At 39.5% G+C, this 18,747-nt stretch overlaps 1 protein-coding gene across 3 annotated transcripts in view; it reads right to left on the bottom strand.

The window, feature by feature from the left end:
* cwc22 (CWC22 spliceosome associated protein homolog) overlaps window positions 1-18,747 on the bottom strand; it is a 74,126-nt gene that overhangs the window by 28,037 nt on the left and 27,342 nt on the right. For all 3 annotated transcript variants that reach the window (XM_036577336.1, XM_036577353.1, XM_036577344.1), the window contains exons 11-15: window positions 17,361-17,567; window positions 12,878-12,940; window positions 11,094-11,198; window positions 8,927-9,011; window positions 1,526-1,586 (exon numbers count right to left, since the gene is read on the bottom strand). In XM_036577336.1, the coding sequence (XP_036433229.1) occupies window positions 1,526-1,586; window positions 8,927-9,011; window positions 11,094-11,198; window positions 12,878-12,940; window positions 17,361-17,567 (521 nt within the window). The remainder of the gene's footprint in view (window positions 1-1,525; window positions 1,587-8,926; window positions 9,012-11,093; window positions 11,199-12,877; window positions 12,941-17,360; window positions 17,568-18,747) is intronic.

Genomic DNA, 18,747 nt, shown 5'->3' with positions numbered 1-18,747 from the left:
TCTCCAGCAGGAAACATTTCCGCAAAAGTAGTACAGTATCATGTAAAATGTCTCTCAATGTTCGATTTTTTTTATAAGACTGAAGTCAGCTTCTCATTCGCCAGCTTCTTGTTTGAATTCTCCCGTTCGACCTTAAATGGTGCCTGAGGCGCCAGAATGTAACTGCTGCACCATTTAAGGTCGAACGGGAGAATTCAAACAAGAAGCTGGCGAATGAGAAGCTGACTTCAGCTTCAAGGCTTTTTAGTGTTTGACAGTTTCTCATTGCAGATTAAGTTGGAATGATTATAAATGCAAATAAGTCGATTCATCTCCAAATTATCGACGTACGTCTTAAAGCTTGACCAGCAGTCTGCGCTGATCTTCAGGGTTAAAGGGTGAATTAGCAGTTCTACATTAACTCCAGAGTTTAAGACCATTTATTGTTAAACTGTGTTGAACGATCAGCAGAGCTTTATTTTACTGTAAAGGAGGATTATTTTATTTTTACCTACAAATCTGATTCTGCTGTGGAGCCACAACAGGACAGTTAAAGAGCCACATGCTGCCGTCTCCTGGGACAGGTCAACAGCAAAAATAGTTATAGTGATATATGGACAGAGCTGCGCACTGCAGAAGCTGTTTGTAAAGCACTAGCATGTTACACAAGCTACCTTTAGGCAGCCCTCGCATAATGCGCCTCATCATCCCCACCTCACTGCCTCTGGACTGGAGGGAACATAAATAAATAAATAAATAAGACGCCACAAGAGAGTCCCTTTCTGACCATTTCCTCCACGGGTCATGTTCATTTGTGACTGCTGCGCCGCAGAGAGGCACAAAACAATTACAATTACAATCAGCATTTACGTTGTTGACGTTGAGGGGCCGAACATACAGTCGTAATCTAGATTTAGCCTCTGTATCTGTACAACTGCATTCCAAATATAGGATGCTTTGTTTAAATAAGCATGGTGGCAATGAACCCGAGGGAGAGACCCAAAGAGCACGAATACATCCTGCTCCTGGAAAAAGGTCAGATTCACCCATTAAGCACAGAGAGAGAGAATGCAGGAAAAACATACACTCACTCAGCGCGCCCCATAAATATGTACAGTTAGCATTTATCAGCTAGTTAGTGTTTAGTTAGTATTTACACAGCCACACAGGAAACACTCCAGAGTGCTCCGCTTGTGTGCTATAAGCTTAAGGAGCAGCCTGAAGATAAAATCGGAGTTTGAAATCCCAGAGCAGCACAGTGACAATCAAAGCTAGCAGGCCAGTGCTGGAGAACAGCATCAGATCAGTTAAAGCGAAGGGAACACCCAGATTCGCAGCTAAATGGCCGTTTTTTTCCCCCACCGTGACGCTGCAAAACAAAGATATTAAGATGACAAATGCTTCCCGAGTGACTACAAAGACTCAGACTACCTCAGAGAGAGAAAACAAATATTTAGACGAGGCTAAAGGGATTCAATAAACAGCCGGGAGCAGGGAGGGGGCATGTTGAGGCAGGCCTGTTAGTGCCGCAGGCAAGCTAACGTACCGTCTGGCTCTCTGGAAAGTCCATTTTGATCAGCTTGTGGGCGCATTCCTCAAAGTCCAAGCTGTGAAAACACGAAGAAGGAGTAAGAATCATTAGTATGCAACAGCGCTTTCAAATCCTTAACAATTTAAAAAATAGTCCCATTTTCAAACAGAACACCAAGCAGTGAAAATGGACATACTTCAGATTTTTTTTATGCACATTTGCTGTCATAAATGACCTGCAAACCAACCTGCTTAAAAATGTGCATATTTTAGTATCCTGAGCATGTAAGATTGCGCGCACACGCTAAACGACAAGGAATGCACATGAAATATTTATCGCATGGTATTGCTGCTACTAAAGCCCATGAATATTTCTTCAGAGGGTCACAGATATTGAATTATCCGCACATTAGAATATTCATTAGGCTAAACCTTCAAAACATGCACAGCAGCAAAGAATTTTCTCTTCTAAACGACTTGAATCCATCAACGCCACTGTAAGAGTAGAGAGCAAGAAGTGTAACTCCAAAAGTGCAAACCCAACAGAACCTGCTGTCCCTGTTTCTAGAAAAACCCGAATATCGTGTGACTGCAGAGAGGGGCTATAAACAGTAGCTCATACGGCATTCAGCCAAGATCTCTTATCACTTAAAACATTTTTGGAAAGCTGGACAGTTTTTTTTTCCTCCTATGGTTTCTGTCCGTGTCAGCCAGGCTGGGCTTTTACTGGGGACCAGATACGGCGCCTGCTGCTCCTGCTGGATGGTCAGCTACAGCGACTCTAACAGTGGGCATTTTTACGCTTGTCAACTACGGCACCTTTAACAGTATGAATTTTTCCCTCTGTCAGCTACGGCTCCTGTAACACGTATAAATTTATGTGTACACACACACACACACACACACACACACACACACACACACACACACACACATACACACACACATATATATATATATATATATATATATATATATATATATATATATATATATATTTATTTATTTATTATTCTGTTCTTATTTTTTTAATAATGCCAAATACATCTTAAATTTTTTTATTTATTTCATTAATTATATTTTTAGCTATCCATATATTATATTTTAAGCTATTATAATGTTGTAATTGTATTGGTTTATTGATTTGATTTTTTTATTTACTACTATGATTATTATTACTTTTCAGCATTTGTTATGTTTTTACTGTTTAAGTTCTCAATCCCTGATTTCTGTACTGGCTCAGCTACAGATGGATTTATACATTTCTACACACACACACACACACACACACACATTTTTATATATACATATTAATTTATTTTTTAGGCCCTGGTCACCTATGGTGCATGTAACAGTATGAATTTTTACCTACAGTTCCTGCAACAGCATGATTTTTATAACTAAAGTGGCTGTAACCTTTATTGTAACAAATCTTTATGCAGCGTGATGGGGACAAACCACATACCATATCGCAATTACAATCAACTGTGAAGGCAAAATGCCTCACAATATACTGCAAACACACCAGTGAACCCTCAATGTGATTCTATTAATAATTAGGCAGCTTTATTTTGACAGAAATAATTACATTTGTTATTTTGAATGGTCTAGATTCGCACCCACAGAAACACCCATCTGGGACATCTGTGAGTGTTCAGGAAGCCTACTGACCACAATAAAACGTTTAGTTTGGTTAGAGGGTTCACATGAATTGCTGCTTGCTTTCTTTCAACCCGACAGCAAACAGAGTCATCATGAACCTCTCACATTCTGTCGGCATTCTGCATCTCTACGTCAAGCTCTTAAAGTGCTCACACACAATCACATGCTGTAGCAGTGACTGCAGCCACCCACCACTACCCCTGCATGCCAACTCAGGATAATTTCAGAGTCTGAGAAGTAAAGGAAAAGTGCAAAACCGTCTCCTCTGTTGTAAAAGTATATTTAGCTTTAGTGAATTTAGAAATGTCAGTAGCCAAAGTTTCAGTCTCCCAGTTCTACAGTTTGCATGTGTTGTTTTAACTTGCTTTTAATCACCACAGGGTTAAAATAAGTTTCTTGGCTCCTGACAGCTCTATAACTCTGAGGTGGCAGAACTGAGAATAGATGCGCTGCTGGTTTGGCACTAAAATAGCACTGTGTGTGTGGAGTTAGCCCTCGGGACATCGGGACACAATGGTCCTCCTGTCTTTCTCTCTGACGGCTCAGCAGGTCTGAAAGAGCCACTCAACAACCAATCAGCAGGGAAATTTCATCACTTATCGGAAAAGGAGAGAAGGCGAGTACGAGATGCTGTGTTTTTCTCCAAGGAACACATCCACCATACCATGCTTCTGCATTTTATTCTCGTCCACAGAGGGAGCTTGTGTGTCTCTGCCGCCTAGTGATAATATAATCTATCACAATATGCTTTTCTGAGTTTATCATGGCTATTGTCAGCGCTTCTAGAACAGTAAACAACCGCAGGCAATATAAAAAGACAGATTTAGGCCAATTATAAACAACAGCAGCTTACAGTAATTGCATAAACTGTCATAACAAGTAGCTGATTGAATAAAAGTAAATTTGGACTATCTAGGGATGCAAGATATATATTTACTCAGCAGATTATTGATACAACCAACCAATATCAGTATTTTTATTCTGGCAGATCTGTGTTGTAGCTTTATGAAGTAGAGAAGGCAGGTAAGTGCACTCACTGTATTTAAATGCGGATGCACACTTGATTCAAAATATAGAAGCCTAATTGAAACTGTAATTTGAAATAGTGCAATTTTCAAATTACGAGAGCTGCAGTTTTAACGATAGCCTGCATTACCAACAACACTGGCTGTGTTTACATGCAAAGACATTTGCCAATCTGATTGAATACATTCCGATTACAGATTAAGACTGAGGTGTTCATATTCCCACTTTACTCAACAATCTGTTGGAAATCCCTGTTTACATGCTCACCACAAGTAATCAGATCCAAAATGATGCGCATGCGTAGAGAACCACTCAGTGTAGACGTTACCATGACAACCAGCATCACGTGAGTCCAGTCAGAGTGAGACGAGCAGCAGCGAGCAGCGCTTGTGTTTTTACTTTAAAATGATGTCAGACTCAGGAAAACACGTCCTTATTAAAGAAGGCCGAGAGGAAGACGTCGTGTTCTGAGACACATAAGCTGGACGTCCGTCCCACCGCCGTCTTTTAAAGATCAGAGCATAAACTTCGTCTCCTCTGCAGACCAGTTTCTGCTCCGCCATGTTGAACGGTATAAACTTTCACTATGACGTGACGAACATGATCAGAACGGACTTAAACTTTCCGATAGGGAATGTAATCAGATACAGGCGTTTACACGGATATTATTCTATTTAACGGATTATTTACAGGATTACCCACCTCGATCAGTCGGACAGAAACTGTATTCTAAATAGCCTCAATCAAACTAGTCTATTCCGACTGAGGTGTTTACATGGATGTATTCTATTCCGATTAAGCAATTAGTCCGATTAACAAGCTGCATAAACGTGGCTAGTTTCTTACGTTTTAAGTGGGGAAATGTAACCTATGAACACAAAGCTTGTGAACATCTTAGAGATGAGTAAGACTAATCAAAAAATCAACCAAAAGGCCCATTTGCAGTGACATCACAACTACCACTAACCAGCAGTCTGGCACACTACATTTAGTGTTCAAGCCTCATGCCAGAAAAAGCAGATCTACTCTAGTCTTTTGGCCACAACAGGCTTGGACCTTAACTTATAGAAAATTCTCAATTTAGGTGTAGGGTTTTCCGCTTAAAGCACCAGTTTGGCAAATTAAAGAGCAAATAATGATATTTATGTTGTGACCTTGGCTAACAGAAAATTCTAGAAACATGCTACGGCAGTGTGAGCTTCACATTATAACAGACAGCTGATAAAAATCAGCCCCAAAACCAGTCAAAGCCTGTTGGCTGCAAAGAAATGGGAACTAGAATCTGCCATTATGATCATGATCAGTGCATCTCTAACATCATCTTATTTTATTCTATTTTTACCAATTACTTATTTCTTAAAAAAAGCTTCTGCAAAAACTTGTCTTTCAGAAAGTTCACCAAACAAAACATCATGAAACAACTGGTGTTTGGTGAAAAAGGTACATATTGTGGTTTTATATATATATCAGTATCGTCCACCCATCACTGCCCGTCACAATCAGGCCAGAAGTGACTCGGTCAAGACTGAAACCGACAACCACAAGGCAGTGGAGTCAATCTGACGCACCAAACAAACCCTGAGAGAATCATGGGACGTGTTGTATGAGCCAGTGTGCCTCTGTTAGAGGCAGGGCGATGTTGCACTAATCTAATTTTCTACTGGGTCACGCAGCAGAGCTGCTTCCCCCTGTGGTGATACGCCAAGACCCATCCACCAGCACCAGCTGCTGCCGGCTCCTTTTGGCACATAGGATGCTCAAGGGAGTGCGTGTTGGGGTGTGTGAGGCACATGTGACGACATGCTTCAGTTCAGGTAGGGACGTTCACAACAGCACGGATCACTATTTGATAGGAACAACTCTTTGATAGAAATAACACTCTTTGCATGATTAAAGGGTTCTTTGCATTGTGAAAGCGCTCTTTAGACTGCGAAGTGCTGTTAGACAGTTCTATATACAACCTTTTTAAAAAAAAGGGTTCCATAAAGCACCAAGAAGGGTTCTGATATTGTTATGTCAAGCCTAGAACAATAGAACCACCCTTTTTGGTGCTAAACAGAACCATCTACAGCACATTCTCCACCAATCTGAAGAACAATTTCACCATGCAAAGAACCCTTGAATCATGCAAGGAGTTCTTTGAGTGTTCATGGTTCTATACAGAACCATTTTCTTTACTAAAGAACCTTTTGAAGAACCATCTTTAAATGTGTACCTAGTACACAGGGTAAGTGCTCTTCCACACCTGTGTGCAAGGCTGACTGGAACACAGCCAGGCTGCACTTTCTCCGTTCGCCCCTGTGATGCTGTGAGTCTTCGCATTTGCTTTAAAAGAGTCACATCCTGTAGCCAACAGGTCCCCTTTAGAGAGATTAAGCAGGTCAGCAGCCCCTCGGGCGATGAAACATTTACATTTCCGCCGCCGACTGTCAGTTTCTGGATGAACGGAGTCGTATAAAAGCTGTCCATATGCAGAGGATGCTGCATCGCCCTGCTCAGCTAAGCGCACGTACAGAGACCATCAATGGAAAGCAGGTTAAGTAAAGATTCAGCGGATGCGATAGGCTCCTTCCGTCCGCTGTGCTCCCTACTGGGAGATGATGGGGGCTTTTTTTTCTGAGGCTGGGTCATGTGATCACTCAGTAGTCCCACAGGGTTTAGGAGGAGGGGGTTAGTGTATTCAAAGGCTTCATATTCAAAGCCCTGAAAGATCAGCTCTGCTTCAGAGGAACATTAAAACCAGGACATTCCTGCTGCCTGAAGAAGAGTCCAGTGAAGTATGCACAGACACTAATGCTCACAGGGCTGCTATTCAGTGATGCCCCAACTATAGTACTAGGACTGGATTAACATTGGCACTATTAAATGGCTAGGGATGTACACAGGTACTTAAAGGGGGATTCCATCAATGTTTCAAGGTTTCTGAATAATTCAGTCCTTGAGACGGAAACAGAGCCATTCAGGGTGGTTTGATGTGAAGTGGTTGACTGTAGAGACTCAGATGTCTTTACAGTGGTGGTGATAGGAACCAGGGATCACCATGACTACAACACAAATATAGACATTTTATTTCATATCCAAAACCACCAGTGAACCTACACGAGTCTTCTGAGCTTTATATGGAATGTCAATCATGATAAAATAGTCACTAATCTGAAAAAATATGTGGAATATGTGAATGGATAAAAACGACTGTATTGAAGGACATTTTAAGCCAAAACTTTACCACAAAACTATCATAAAACAATGTGTGAGACATCAGGCAGTGAATTCATAACCATTTAATGTACTGTAACTTTCTGTGAGGGAGCTTTTAGAGGTGGACGTCTGGTTCCTATCACCACCACTGTGAACAATTCTGACTCGGCAAGTTTCTCTAGAACAGAACATTTCACACCAAACCACTCTGAACGACTCTGTTTACATTTCAATCAGTTAATTATGCAGATTTTTTGAAAAATTGGTGGAGTGTCCCTTTAAGTATCAAGTAAGCATACATTTTTTTCAAGGCTTACACATAATCTTGTCTGCCAAACAGCAAAGTGGCACTATAGCTAAACTCTAACTGGCTACTGCAGGTCCACTGCAATCCAGAAATAGGATTAGGTGGAGATGAGAGTTCTAGATAAATGAATCACATAAGAAATCAAATATTTGATGCTGCAGTCGGTCACTGCCAGAGAAAGTATGGACAACAAAAGCTGCATGTAACAGCAATGTAAGCACTATTTAAAAAATAATAATGAAAAAAAACAACTTTCTCCTTTTATTTCCTATAAAATGCAAACTGAAAAATAGCTTCTGTGGCGACTTGCGTCATCTGCGAAGACTCTGAAGAGACTGCCTTGGATTTGCATATAATGCAAGGAAATCAGAGCAGACGCAAATCGGATTTCCGTCTGTCTAACCAAGGTGCATTTATGCAGCCAAATTTAAACACACTGGACGTAATCTGGACATTATATAAATTTAAGATGCATAAAGTGGCTTAGTCACGGTCTTAGACAACAGAGGATTTAACAGACCTTTGAAAACAATATACTTTAAAAATGTGAACAATCCCAAAAAGAACGCTGGTATATGATGATCTCGAATTGGTACATTAACCTCTATAGTATATTTATCTGCATTCTAATATGCACAGGATTAGGATTACACTGTGATTCAACACCTAGAACTAAAACCAGCAACACGTCAATTGTAAGTGCCTTTACAGAGCACTGGTATCGGACTGGTACTGCATAATGGTGAAAAAATGTCAATAAAGTACTGAAAAGTCTGAAAAATGAATTTTCGAATGGTAACCTGAAATCTTTTCCAAGCATTTCGTTTACCATCTTTTGTGGAAACCACTGTCGGTGACAAAACTAGGCATCTTGGGTAAAACCTATTAGAGTAAAATGGGTGGAGAAGGGGCGGGGCTTATGCTATTCGCACAGAATCAGTTTTACGTGGGTCTTTTAAAGGGAAGGAAGAACTCACTCCGGTGCTCATGAATTCATGTGTTTGCAGTCACTGCTTTTAAAGCAAAAGGTGAAGCAGTTCACTAAAAGATGCTGCATTACTCAGTACTGCTTTACTTAGTTTATGTTTTTCAGTAAAGACTTTTATTTCACTGAATCAGTTCATTTAATTTAATATAATCATTTAAGCTAGAAATCACAAAAAGTAAGCCTGAGGTGCAGCAGACCATGTATGTATGCTTTCACATGCAAACGTGTGCACTCACCTTGACTGGATGGCTAGATAAATGGTGCGACGGAAAGCGACCAAGTTCACCTCCGTCTTGTCGAAAATAGTGACTTTCTCTTGGTCTAAATAAAGAGAAAGGAGACACATGGTCAATATCAGCACAGGCATGAGCAGAAGCAGCAGCAGCGCTGGCTCTGAAGCTCCGGTCATATGATCCCTTTCCGGAGGTCAATAGCACTTGTTCCTGGCGTAGGATTATTTTTACACCTCACAACCTGCTGTGAAGGAGCCCTTCCCCATTGAAGCAATTAACACGGCTAAGCTCTGTCTCATCACAGAGCGAGACGATCCATAGGAGCTGGGGGGCGCTACTGCTTTTTGCTGCCCTTCACACTGTGTGAACATTTTATTATGAGTGGTATGTATATATATATATATAAATATAAATGCTTTAAAGTGATTTGAAATAAAATCTTGTTGCATTAATATACAGCACATTTAAGAAAGGTCTGGTTACAGTACAGCACCCCACCGCGACCCAGAAGGATAAGCGGTTTAGATGATGTATGTATGTATGGTTACAGTACATATACATGTTCTATATGTAAAAAAACTCATATCTCCAAAATGGTAACTATACAGCAGAAGGGAAAACATACTTTACTTTTAATGTAAATTAATGGAACCAGACTCTATATATATATGACACGTCCCTACACACACATGCTGAGAATGATGCTATGAGATGCATGTTATAAAGTAGTCTCATCAGCTATTACTCCCATCAGGACTCAAGCAGCCACTCAGCATTGATTCTGAAAGGCTAAAACTAAAGTTAACATTGAGATGTGGCCTTACAGCTTAAATATTTTGTTTACTATTATACTGGCATTAAATTGGGTTTATATATTTTTATATCTTCTTCTGAATCTTCTAAGAAGATGACTTGTTCCAGTTATCCCTGTAACATTTTGGGAGTTAAAAACAAAAACAAACAAACAAATAAATAAACAAATGTTAATTATATACTCAGACAAACACAACTCCGACAGAGGTTCACGGGATGAGTAACTCAGTATGATTACAGGCGTGGCGTTGGCTCATTAAAACCAGAAAAAAAAAAACAGACGGACAAAAATATAGCTTGTGCTTATCATTTATAATCCTTTATCCTTGCTCGATTTTTCTTTCCTTTTTGGGAGGAGGGGAATTACAGGAGATCAATGTCTGCCTCTTAAATTACCATCTGAATTAGATGGATTAGATTTAGATTTCAGAACCCATCTGTCTGCATCTTTTTATAGCCTTCACCTCAACCAATAGAAAAGGGTTACTATGGAAAGGTGCTCTCTGTACACTGTGTGAGGAACAACCTTGAACAACTGCAGTTAACCAGACCTGAATCCCAGCCAGAGGAATTACATGGAAAGTATCAGCTAGGATTCTCAACTCAATCTCTATCCATCCATACACCCCCCCCCCTAACCTTAAGGTCAACCTTTGGTACATAAACCCCAAAAAAAAAAAAGAAAGAAAATGTCTAACCTCTCTTTATTCCCTAGTTTTTGTTATTGCACCTGACAGATGTAAAAAAGCTCTGTTCTGATTGGCTACACTATATCTTGTCTCTCGTTCAGTCCAGGCTGAAACACTTCTTATAACTTCCGCATGAATAGGTGGGGCTAAACTGCTGATGGCTGCATTGGAGTATATCTGTATAGGCATTGGTTGTGACATCATAAAAACAGTGAATTCAGAACAGGCTGTTTCTGCAGTGTAAGCTCCTTATATGTATGGGGGAGTGAACAGTATGTATTAAAATGGTATTTATTATACTTAAGAAAAGCAAGAAAAATATGTTTTTACATAATACGCCACTTTAGGGTGTCAGAATGTCCAGTGACAGATTCAGTTCTACAAAAGCAAAGATTCTCCTTTTCCAGTACTCAGCTATTCTGGTTTGTTTCAAATCAAAATAAAAGCTCTTCTCTCACCACTAGTGATAATCTGAAAACCTGCTAAGTCAGGAAAATCAACCCACATGAACACACACACACACACACACACACACACACACACACGCACGCACTTCCTAAGTCACTTATCTTTCTGGGTCGCGGGAGGAGTTGGAGCCTGTATTGGGTGGAAGGCACAAGTGCTTACACACAACAAAAACGTCAAAGGCAGACAATGCCAACAGATACCTTCTCCGGCTTCTCCAGCTTCATCTTCATCATCGTCGTCGTCATCCTCATCATCACTGCCTTCGGCATCTTCACCAGAGTCACTGCTTCCTTCATCCAGAATCTCTGCCAAACAAGTCAAAAACACAGTTGAACAAAGAGTTTCCTTTTTTCCACCATTTCACAAAACAACAAGTAATTCTAATGGTTACAATCAAGAACCCGCTGTGTCAGCGTCTCACACACCGGACAGAACCTTAAAGCTTACTGTACCTAACTAGGACCAGTCATGTAGTCTTGATAAACTGGCCAGTTCACTACAGAAAATATTAGGGACTTTAAGCAACAGCGGCAGCAGAGGGAAATAAGTTGTGCTGAGTTTGAGTCGCTGGTTTCTGGCATTGTAGCCTGCATATATATATATATATATATATATATATATATATATATATATATATATATATATATATATATATATAGATATATAAAAGCAAAACAGAACGTTAGCAATTACAAAGAGTACTCGATTACGTCTTAAAAGGTTTCTTTTCATACAACAAAGTTTCCTAAATTATACTGAGGTAAATTAATTTTGCAATCAATATCTGACCTCAGACACAAGTCTGTTTTCCTCTCATACTGCAGCTGCGCTCGTCATCTCAGCCTGAGCCAAAATTACATCGTTTTAATGTTTTTCTGCCACCTGTGCCAACTAGGACTGAAGGACACATTGTCTGTACCGTGATATAGACACACCATGATGCTGCTTTACATTTTTAGTGATATTTTAGTGATTTACAACATTGTGCTCCTAAGGACATTATTCATCTCTACAATATCTGTGTTTGTGCATGTAAACTCACCATACGTCATTAGAATAGATGCAAACAAACAGCAAAAAGTAACACAAATGTCTAATTGTGAAATAAAAAAAATACATGAAAAGAATTTATTTGGATATGTTGCGAGTTAGTCTGAAGAACAAAGTTTGGTTTCAGATTTCGCATAGGTGTCCTCAGCCACTGTATGGATTTCTTAATTTTAATCAGCAGAACACCTGATTTAACATAATGAAGCACTGATTAGATAAAACAAGTGTTGGATAATAACATTTGGAAATGGTTAAATGAAGACATTTACAGACATAAAATTGCCACTTATTAATATTATTTACATTTAATATAATATTGGTGATTTTCTAAACAAATAAAAACTTACTACCCAAATTAATAGCTTTTTATTTCTTATTTTCTCAGGTGTGTAAAACGTCTGCACAGTACTTTATATTTGATAAATAACAAGCATTATATCACAGATACACTTGTGTAATTTTAAGAGAAGTACTGAGTAGCAGTACTGAGGAAGCCTGGGTTCAGTATTTATTCACGTTGACTTAATTGTCATCTGATATCGTGATACCATAATATATTTGGAAAGTATCATGACAGTAAATTTAATACAATTTTAGCCAGCACTAGAACCAACAAAGTGTGATGTAATGTCACTGTCCCTCTGTCGCTGGGAGATCAATCCCATCTCTCTTTGTTTGGTACAGAACTGATTAAATCACTGGTCTGTTTTTTCCTCACTTTGTTCTCCAAAATGGTGTTGATGGTGAAGATTGTGATTAAATAAAGTTCTAGAATGATGCAACAATATTAAAAATAAATAAATAAATAAATAAATAAATAAATAAATGAATGAATGAATGAACAGCCAAACGTTACTGTTCCCCTTTAACAATTCCCAATTCATATCTTGCAAACAGCATTAAAGCGCAGTTGTCTTTATTTTTTTAAACTTACCCTTTTTAATTGCCTTGTACTTCTCTTCATTCTCCAAGAAGTCAGGATCCATCTTGAAGACATCTGTTTAAAAAAAACAGAAAAATAAATATATAAATAAAGGAACGGTTTGTGTTGAAACAGCAGCCATTCGCTTGCAATTTTACAGCAATTAAGTCACTCGCCAGCTAGATGTAATCTGAGGCAATTACCCATAAAGAAGAATTCGCTGTGTATTAGCCGTAATTCATAAAACAGCCGTAATGCGATAATGACTGTTCTCGCACCCCAAAGGCCCGCTTGGTGTAGCTTTTCAATTACAGCCGATTGTCTCCACCGCCTGGGAAAAGGAGCTCACGCGCAGGCTGAACAAACAGGAGTAAGCAGAAACAGAGGCGTAAAAGTCGTAATTGAAAACGCAAAAGCCTCCAATTACACACGCAGAGCGGAGATTTCATTCTGCTGCTGGAGAGCTCTCTACTGGGTGGGTTTAGACTGGGGATAAAGTCATCCACTATAATTGCAGGAGGATAATTAGCTGCTGAACGCTGGAGACCGGAGGCAAACAGGTCAGGTGAGCAGAGCAGTCAATTTACCTTTTAGCTTCCACACTTTGCTACTGCGAGGAGTGGATATAGTCATGAAACCCAAGTATTGACTGAACATAATGGTTCTCAAGCTCAGTTTCTGAAGCCCACAGCACCACATAGCTGTCTTTCCTGTCAGGGATCCAGACGAAAAAACTGCTTCAGGAGCCACTGGCTCCTAAAAGAAAATCAGATGCTAACAGCTTCTTTAAGTGCCAGGTAATTATGCAAAAAAATGAAGCTTTTCAATACACCTCAGATCAGCTCTGTGATTTAATTATCTCTGCCTTCCGCCGCACACGTTATCAGACGTTATCAGAAATGTCCATTCCTTTTTTTTCCCCCATTAACAAGACTTGTGAGGTGAGTTTGGTGAAGGGCAGTTCCTCGCATGGTGTCATGTAGGCTGTGTTGAGTTCATTTTAACCTCTTCAACTCCTTGAGACCACCGGTGGTTCCAAAACACACTTCGTCATATTCTTAACTTTCCTATTTCATAAGCTACATTCTAAAGGTGGGGGTCGTATGAGAGCTGTAACTGTCTCCTTTCCAGTCAAATAGATGGGTGATGTGATTTTAAACCCTTATAATAAAAGAAGCTGAACTCACAATTTTTTTTTTTTTCCTGAAAGTCGACCCATTTTTCCACAAATCTGGGCTATAAACTATAAACAGATGGCGTCTCTTCAGTGATCTGCTCTGTAAACATTATTTTTATAAAATAATACAAAGAGCGTCTAAGATTTTTGGCTTTCAGGAGTAAATTGTAATAATATAGCAATATGTGTGATCATAAAACACATTTTCACTTAATTTGAGGGGAACTTCAAAAAATAATAATAAATTAAAAATTTACATTTATTTAATGCAGTTACTGAATAATTTCCCTAACGATTTGGTCATGTAAAGATGGAAAAACCAAAATATACCCTGGAGAATAAGAGGCTAAGCTCTTTAAATTGTAATTGCGATAATGAAATTGTGTGGATTTCTTTGCTTTTGACTCTCACCATGTTTTTACACAGTGTGTTTTTTTTAATGATTTGTTCCGTTTCCAAATCCATTATCCCAGCTGTGTCTTTGATTGCTTTCGAACAGAGTTTGCAGTACAGTCTGCTTTACCTGAGCCACGGAAATTCCTGAAGCTGAGAAGTTCTGAAATCTTTCTGTGGTTGTACTTAAAGTGCATAAAGTGCCTTAAGTGGACGGTTGTTCAGGTACATCTTTGTGTGTGTCTTCCACTAGTTTACTGGTCTTAACTGAGTCAGCCTGGGGTTGAGCAGACGACCTCTTAAGGTCTGAGACAAACATACGAAGTAAAAAAAAAACAAAAAAAACGCACAGACGTTCACTGCAAAAAGCTCAGCTCGGCACAGCACAGCTGCTTTGTTTGTCAAATTTTGCTGCTCTGGTTGAAATCGTGCCAGCACAGCGGGCGTTTTTTTGATAGGTAATCGTGTCCATGTGACACTAAAGCCTATCAGTTACGTTTTTAGATGAAAAATGATAAAAGAAAATACATAAAACAAAAAAAAGCAGAAACTGAACTACAAATCTGGTAAATTACTCAACCAGGGATTTCCTGATACCGGATACATCGGGGTTGTGTGGTTAAAAGTGCAGAACTAAATTAGAAACATTTCGGAAATGACATCAGGGCATGAAATGTTTGTCCGAACCCAACGGGACCCAACTGCTCATGCCCGGTTCGGACATCTCCTCTCAAATACGTGTCGAGCTCGGGTTGGGTTTAAATTCACGTTCGGGTTCTCACAGCCCACCTGCCACTTTTAACAGACTTTACCCTTCATCTCCTCCTGCTTTAGTCTTACTCCTTACTGTATTCTTCACTACTTTAAATCGGTTTGTATTCTGGTACACTGACGTATACTTGGCCTGTGTTTGAGAGAAAACTGCACATAATTCAGGATAGTATTGTGCAGTGCAGCCAAAATAGCATACACTCCTGATCAAAATCTTAAGACCAGTTAAAAAATTGCAAGAATTTTCACTTTGCACTATTGGATCTTAAGAAGGTTCTAAGTAGAGCTTCACAATGCTAAAAGAAGAAACAGGAGCAAGAGACAAAAGATTTTGAGCAGCCAATTTATTAAAAACAACAAGTTAACTGAAATAGGCTGTTCATCAGCTGATCAAAAGTTTAAGACCACGGCCTTTAAAAGCCAAAATCTGCACGAAATTTGGATTCCAATTCATTTTTTGTCAAGAATTCATACTGGCAAGACTTCCTAATGGCAAAAGCAAAAAAGCTCACTGACTTTGAACGGGGCAGGACCGTTGAGCTGCATAAGCAAGGCCTCTCACAACGTGCCATCGCTGCTGAGGTTGGACGCAGTAAGACAGTCATTCTGCATTTTTTAAAAGATCCTGAGGCTTATGGAACAAAAAAGTCAAGTGGCAGACCCAAAAACATTTCACCGGCACTGAGCCGCAGGATCCGATTGGCTGTTCGTCAAGACACGGGCCGATCCTCGACCCAAATTAAGGCCATTACTGGTGCTGACTGCAACTCAATAACCATCAGACGGCATCTGCGAGGGAAGGGCTTCAGAAACAAAAAATGTCTTCAAAGGCTACGTCTCCTTCAACGCCACAAAATTGCCCGTTTGGACTTGGAATTAACCTTGATGGTCCTGATGGCTTCCAACGTTACTGGCATGACAAGGAAATCCCTGATGACGGAGGGCCCTCGTCTGTGTGTTAATGACTGGGTTTTTCAACAGGACAATGCTGCAGTTCACAATGCCCGACTGACAAAGGACTTCTTCCAGGAGAATAACGTCACTCTTTTGGACCATCCTGCGTGTTCCCCAGATCTAAATCCGATTGAGAACATTTGGGGATGGATGGCAAGGGAAGTTTACAAAAATGGACATCAGTCCCAGACAGTGGATGCCCTTCGTGAAGCCATCTTCAACACCTGGAGCAACATTCCCACTAGCCTCCTGGAAACACTTGCATCAAGCATGCCTAAACGATTGTTTGAAGTGATCAACCACAATGGTGGACCAACTCACTACTGAGTCCTTTTTTTGACATTTCAATTTTTGTTTTTGGGGGGTTTTCGGGTTTTTTTGAGACATGGTCTTAAACATTTGATCAGCTGATGAACAGCCTATTTCAGTTAACTTGTTGTTTTTAATAAATTGGCTGCTCAAAATCTTTTGTCTCTTGCTCCTGTTTCTTCTTTTAGCATTGTGAAGCTCTACTTAGAACCTTCTTAAGATCCAACAGTGCAAAGTGAAAATTCTTGCAATTTTTTAACTGGTCTTAAGATTTTGATCAGGAGTGTATAATTTTTTTTTGGCCAAAATATTTGTATATGTTTAATGTGCAGAAATAAAGTTTTAGTACAACAAGGCAGTATGGGAAGGTCATCTAGGCTTTTATTCTAATCTAACTTCATTTTTAATTTAATTTTTGTAACTATCCTAATTTAATGTCTAATTTGATTTTTAATTTAATAATTTTCTCTTTCAAATTCATTGTTTTAATCATGTTTTACTCATGTTGCTAGACCATGTTATAGCGTACTATTTTATATTATTTTTTGTTTTATTGGTCTGCGATCTAAAGATGGCTATATTTGTTATTACATATTAACCAGCGACATATTTTTGATGAGACTTTTCAGGTCATTTACAGACAGAACTTAGTTGTACCCAGGTTCTGATGTATTCTTGAGACTTAAAAATATATCTGCCAGGCGAGTTTAAAGCTCTAAATGAGGCCTCTGCACTGCAGAACACACTCTCCGTAAATGTCTTCCACACACCAGGATTTTTTCAAACTTCAGGAAAACTAACCGCCCCCTGGCTGATTCACCATCACCTGACTATTAAACACGTTGCTTGGTAGAGCTGTGATTTGGTACGTGACAGAGAGACAGCTCTTACTCAGTATGTCTTCCGGGTTGTATTCGTCCTCTAGGGGGAGCATGTGAGTGAACTGGTCTTCTTCCTCCACCAGGTCTAAACCCTCAGGGATGATGGGGTGGTCTTTAAAACCGTCCTTCCGGATTGCAAACATCACCTCGATCATGTACTGCACGCGCTTATCAATCTCCGACTCGTGGAGGATGTTCCTCAGTCGCTCGAAGATGGCTGTGGACAAAACGACAAAAAAGCATGAACAATTAAACCAATTAAATTCAATCAAATGCAGTTAATTCCAGTTTATAAAAGGAGGCTCAAACAAATCTTTAGCTTCTTGTGAAGTGGGGCAGAGCAAAATAAAGTATACTAAATACAGTACGAATATTAAATAATTAAAACAAACAAATAAATAGCAACATAAATTGTGCAACAGCAGTATCAAATGTGCATGAACCAAAAAAAAGCAAACAACCTTCAACATAAAAAATTACTGACAATATAAAGTATCTGTTGGAAAATAAGAACCTAATTCAAACTGCATCTTTAAACCATAATTTACTGAATTTACAGGGACGAGAGGTTAAATGAATATAGTTCTTCAAGGTAAGAGCAGTTCACCAATATTACGTTGGCAGCCGACAAACTGAAGAGGTTTCACAGCAGCCTGGGAATTATACAATAAATTATTCATGTAAGTTATGTCACTTTAATCAACGGCCAACATGAAGGTCAGCTGCAAGCCTACCCTGCTACTTTCAGTGCTGAAGAAAACCCAGCTGGAGTTCAATTAGCGCTGCATTCAAGGTGCAAATCTAACGGCCACTGAATGTGTTATACTTGGGAAAACGGCATAAATTTGGTTTCCTCCTGATTAAGAACCAGCCTGAGGCCATTAAGTTAAAGCCCTCCTGTAAAAAGAGAGTGACATGATTCAATAGGACAACAGAACAAGGGCTATAAATGAGACTAATGACGTCTTTCACATCTAATATTAATAAGAATCCACTGTTCGATTGCCTCTCAGCTCCACTGCAAAAACAGAATAAGTGAATTTCAGACTAGCGGAGCACTAGGGGTGCGGGAAAAAAAAAAATCGATTCTTAGATGCATCGCGATGCGGACGTGAACAATTCTGAATTGATTCACAAATGTCAAAAATCGATTTTCTAAATATTTAATTTACAGCGTAATGTTGACGGAACGCAAAGGGCGGAACTTGGAAATGGGTAAGTGCAGCGCCTGGACAGTCTGCGGCGGCACATAACAAAAACACAACTGGATGAGTGAGAAATCCGACCGGCTCCCTCTGCATTAAAGCCAGGTTAGATCAGGAGTCACAGCACAAATGATAAGAAGAGCCATTTTGACCTTTCAACAAAAATCAAACCACCCTGGGAGCCGCAACATT

This window comes from Colossoma macropomum, unplaced genomic scaffold, assembly GCF_904425465.1.
Source record: "Colossoma macropomum unplaced genomic scaffold, Colossoma_macropomum, whole genome shotgun sequence".
NCBI lineage: Eukaryota > Metazoa > Chordata > Actinopteri > Characiformes > Serrasalmidae > Colossoma > Colossoma macropomum.
Note: the sequence above shows the minus strand (reverse complement) of the source record. Positions and strands in the feature narration are given on the sequence as shown.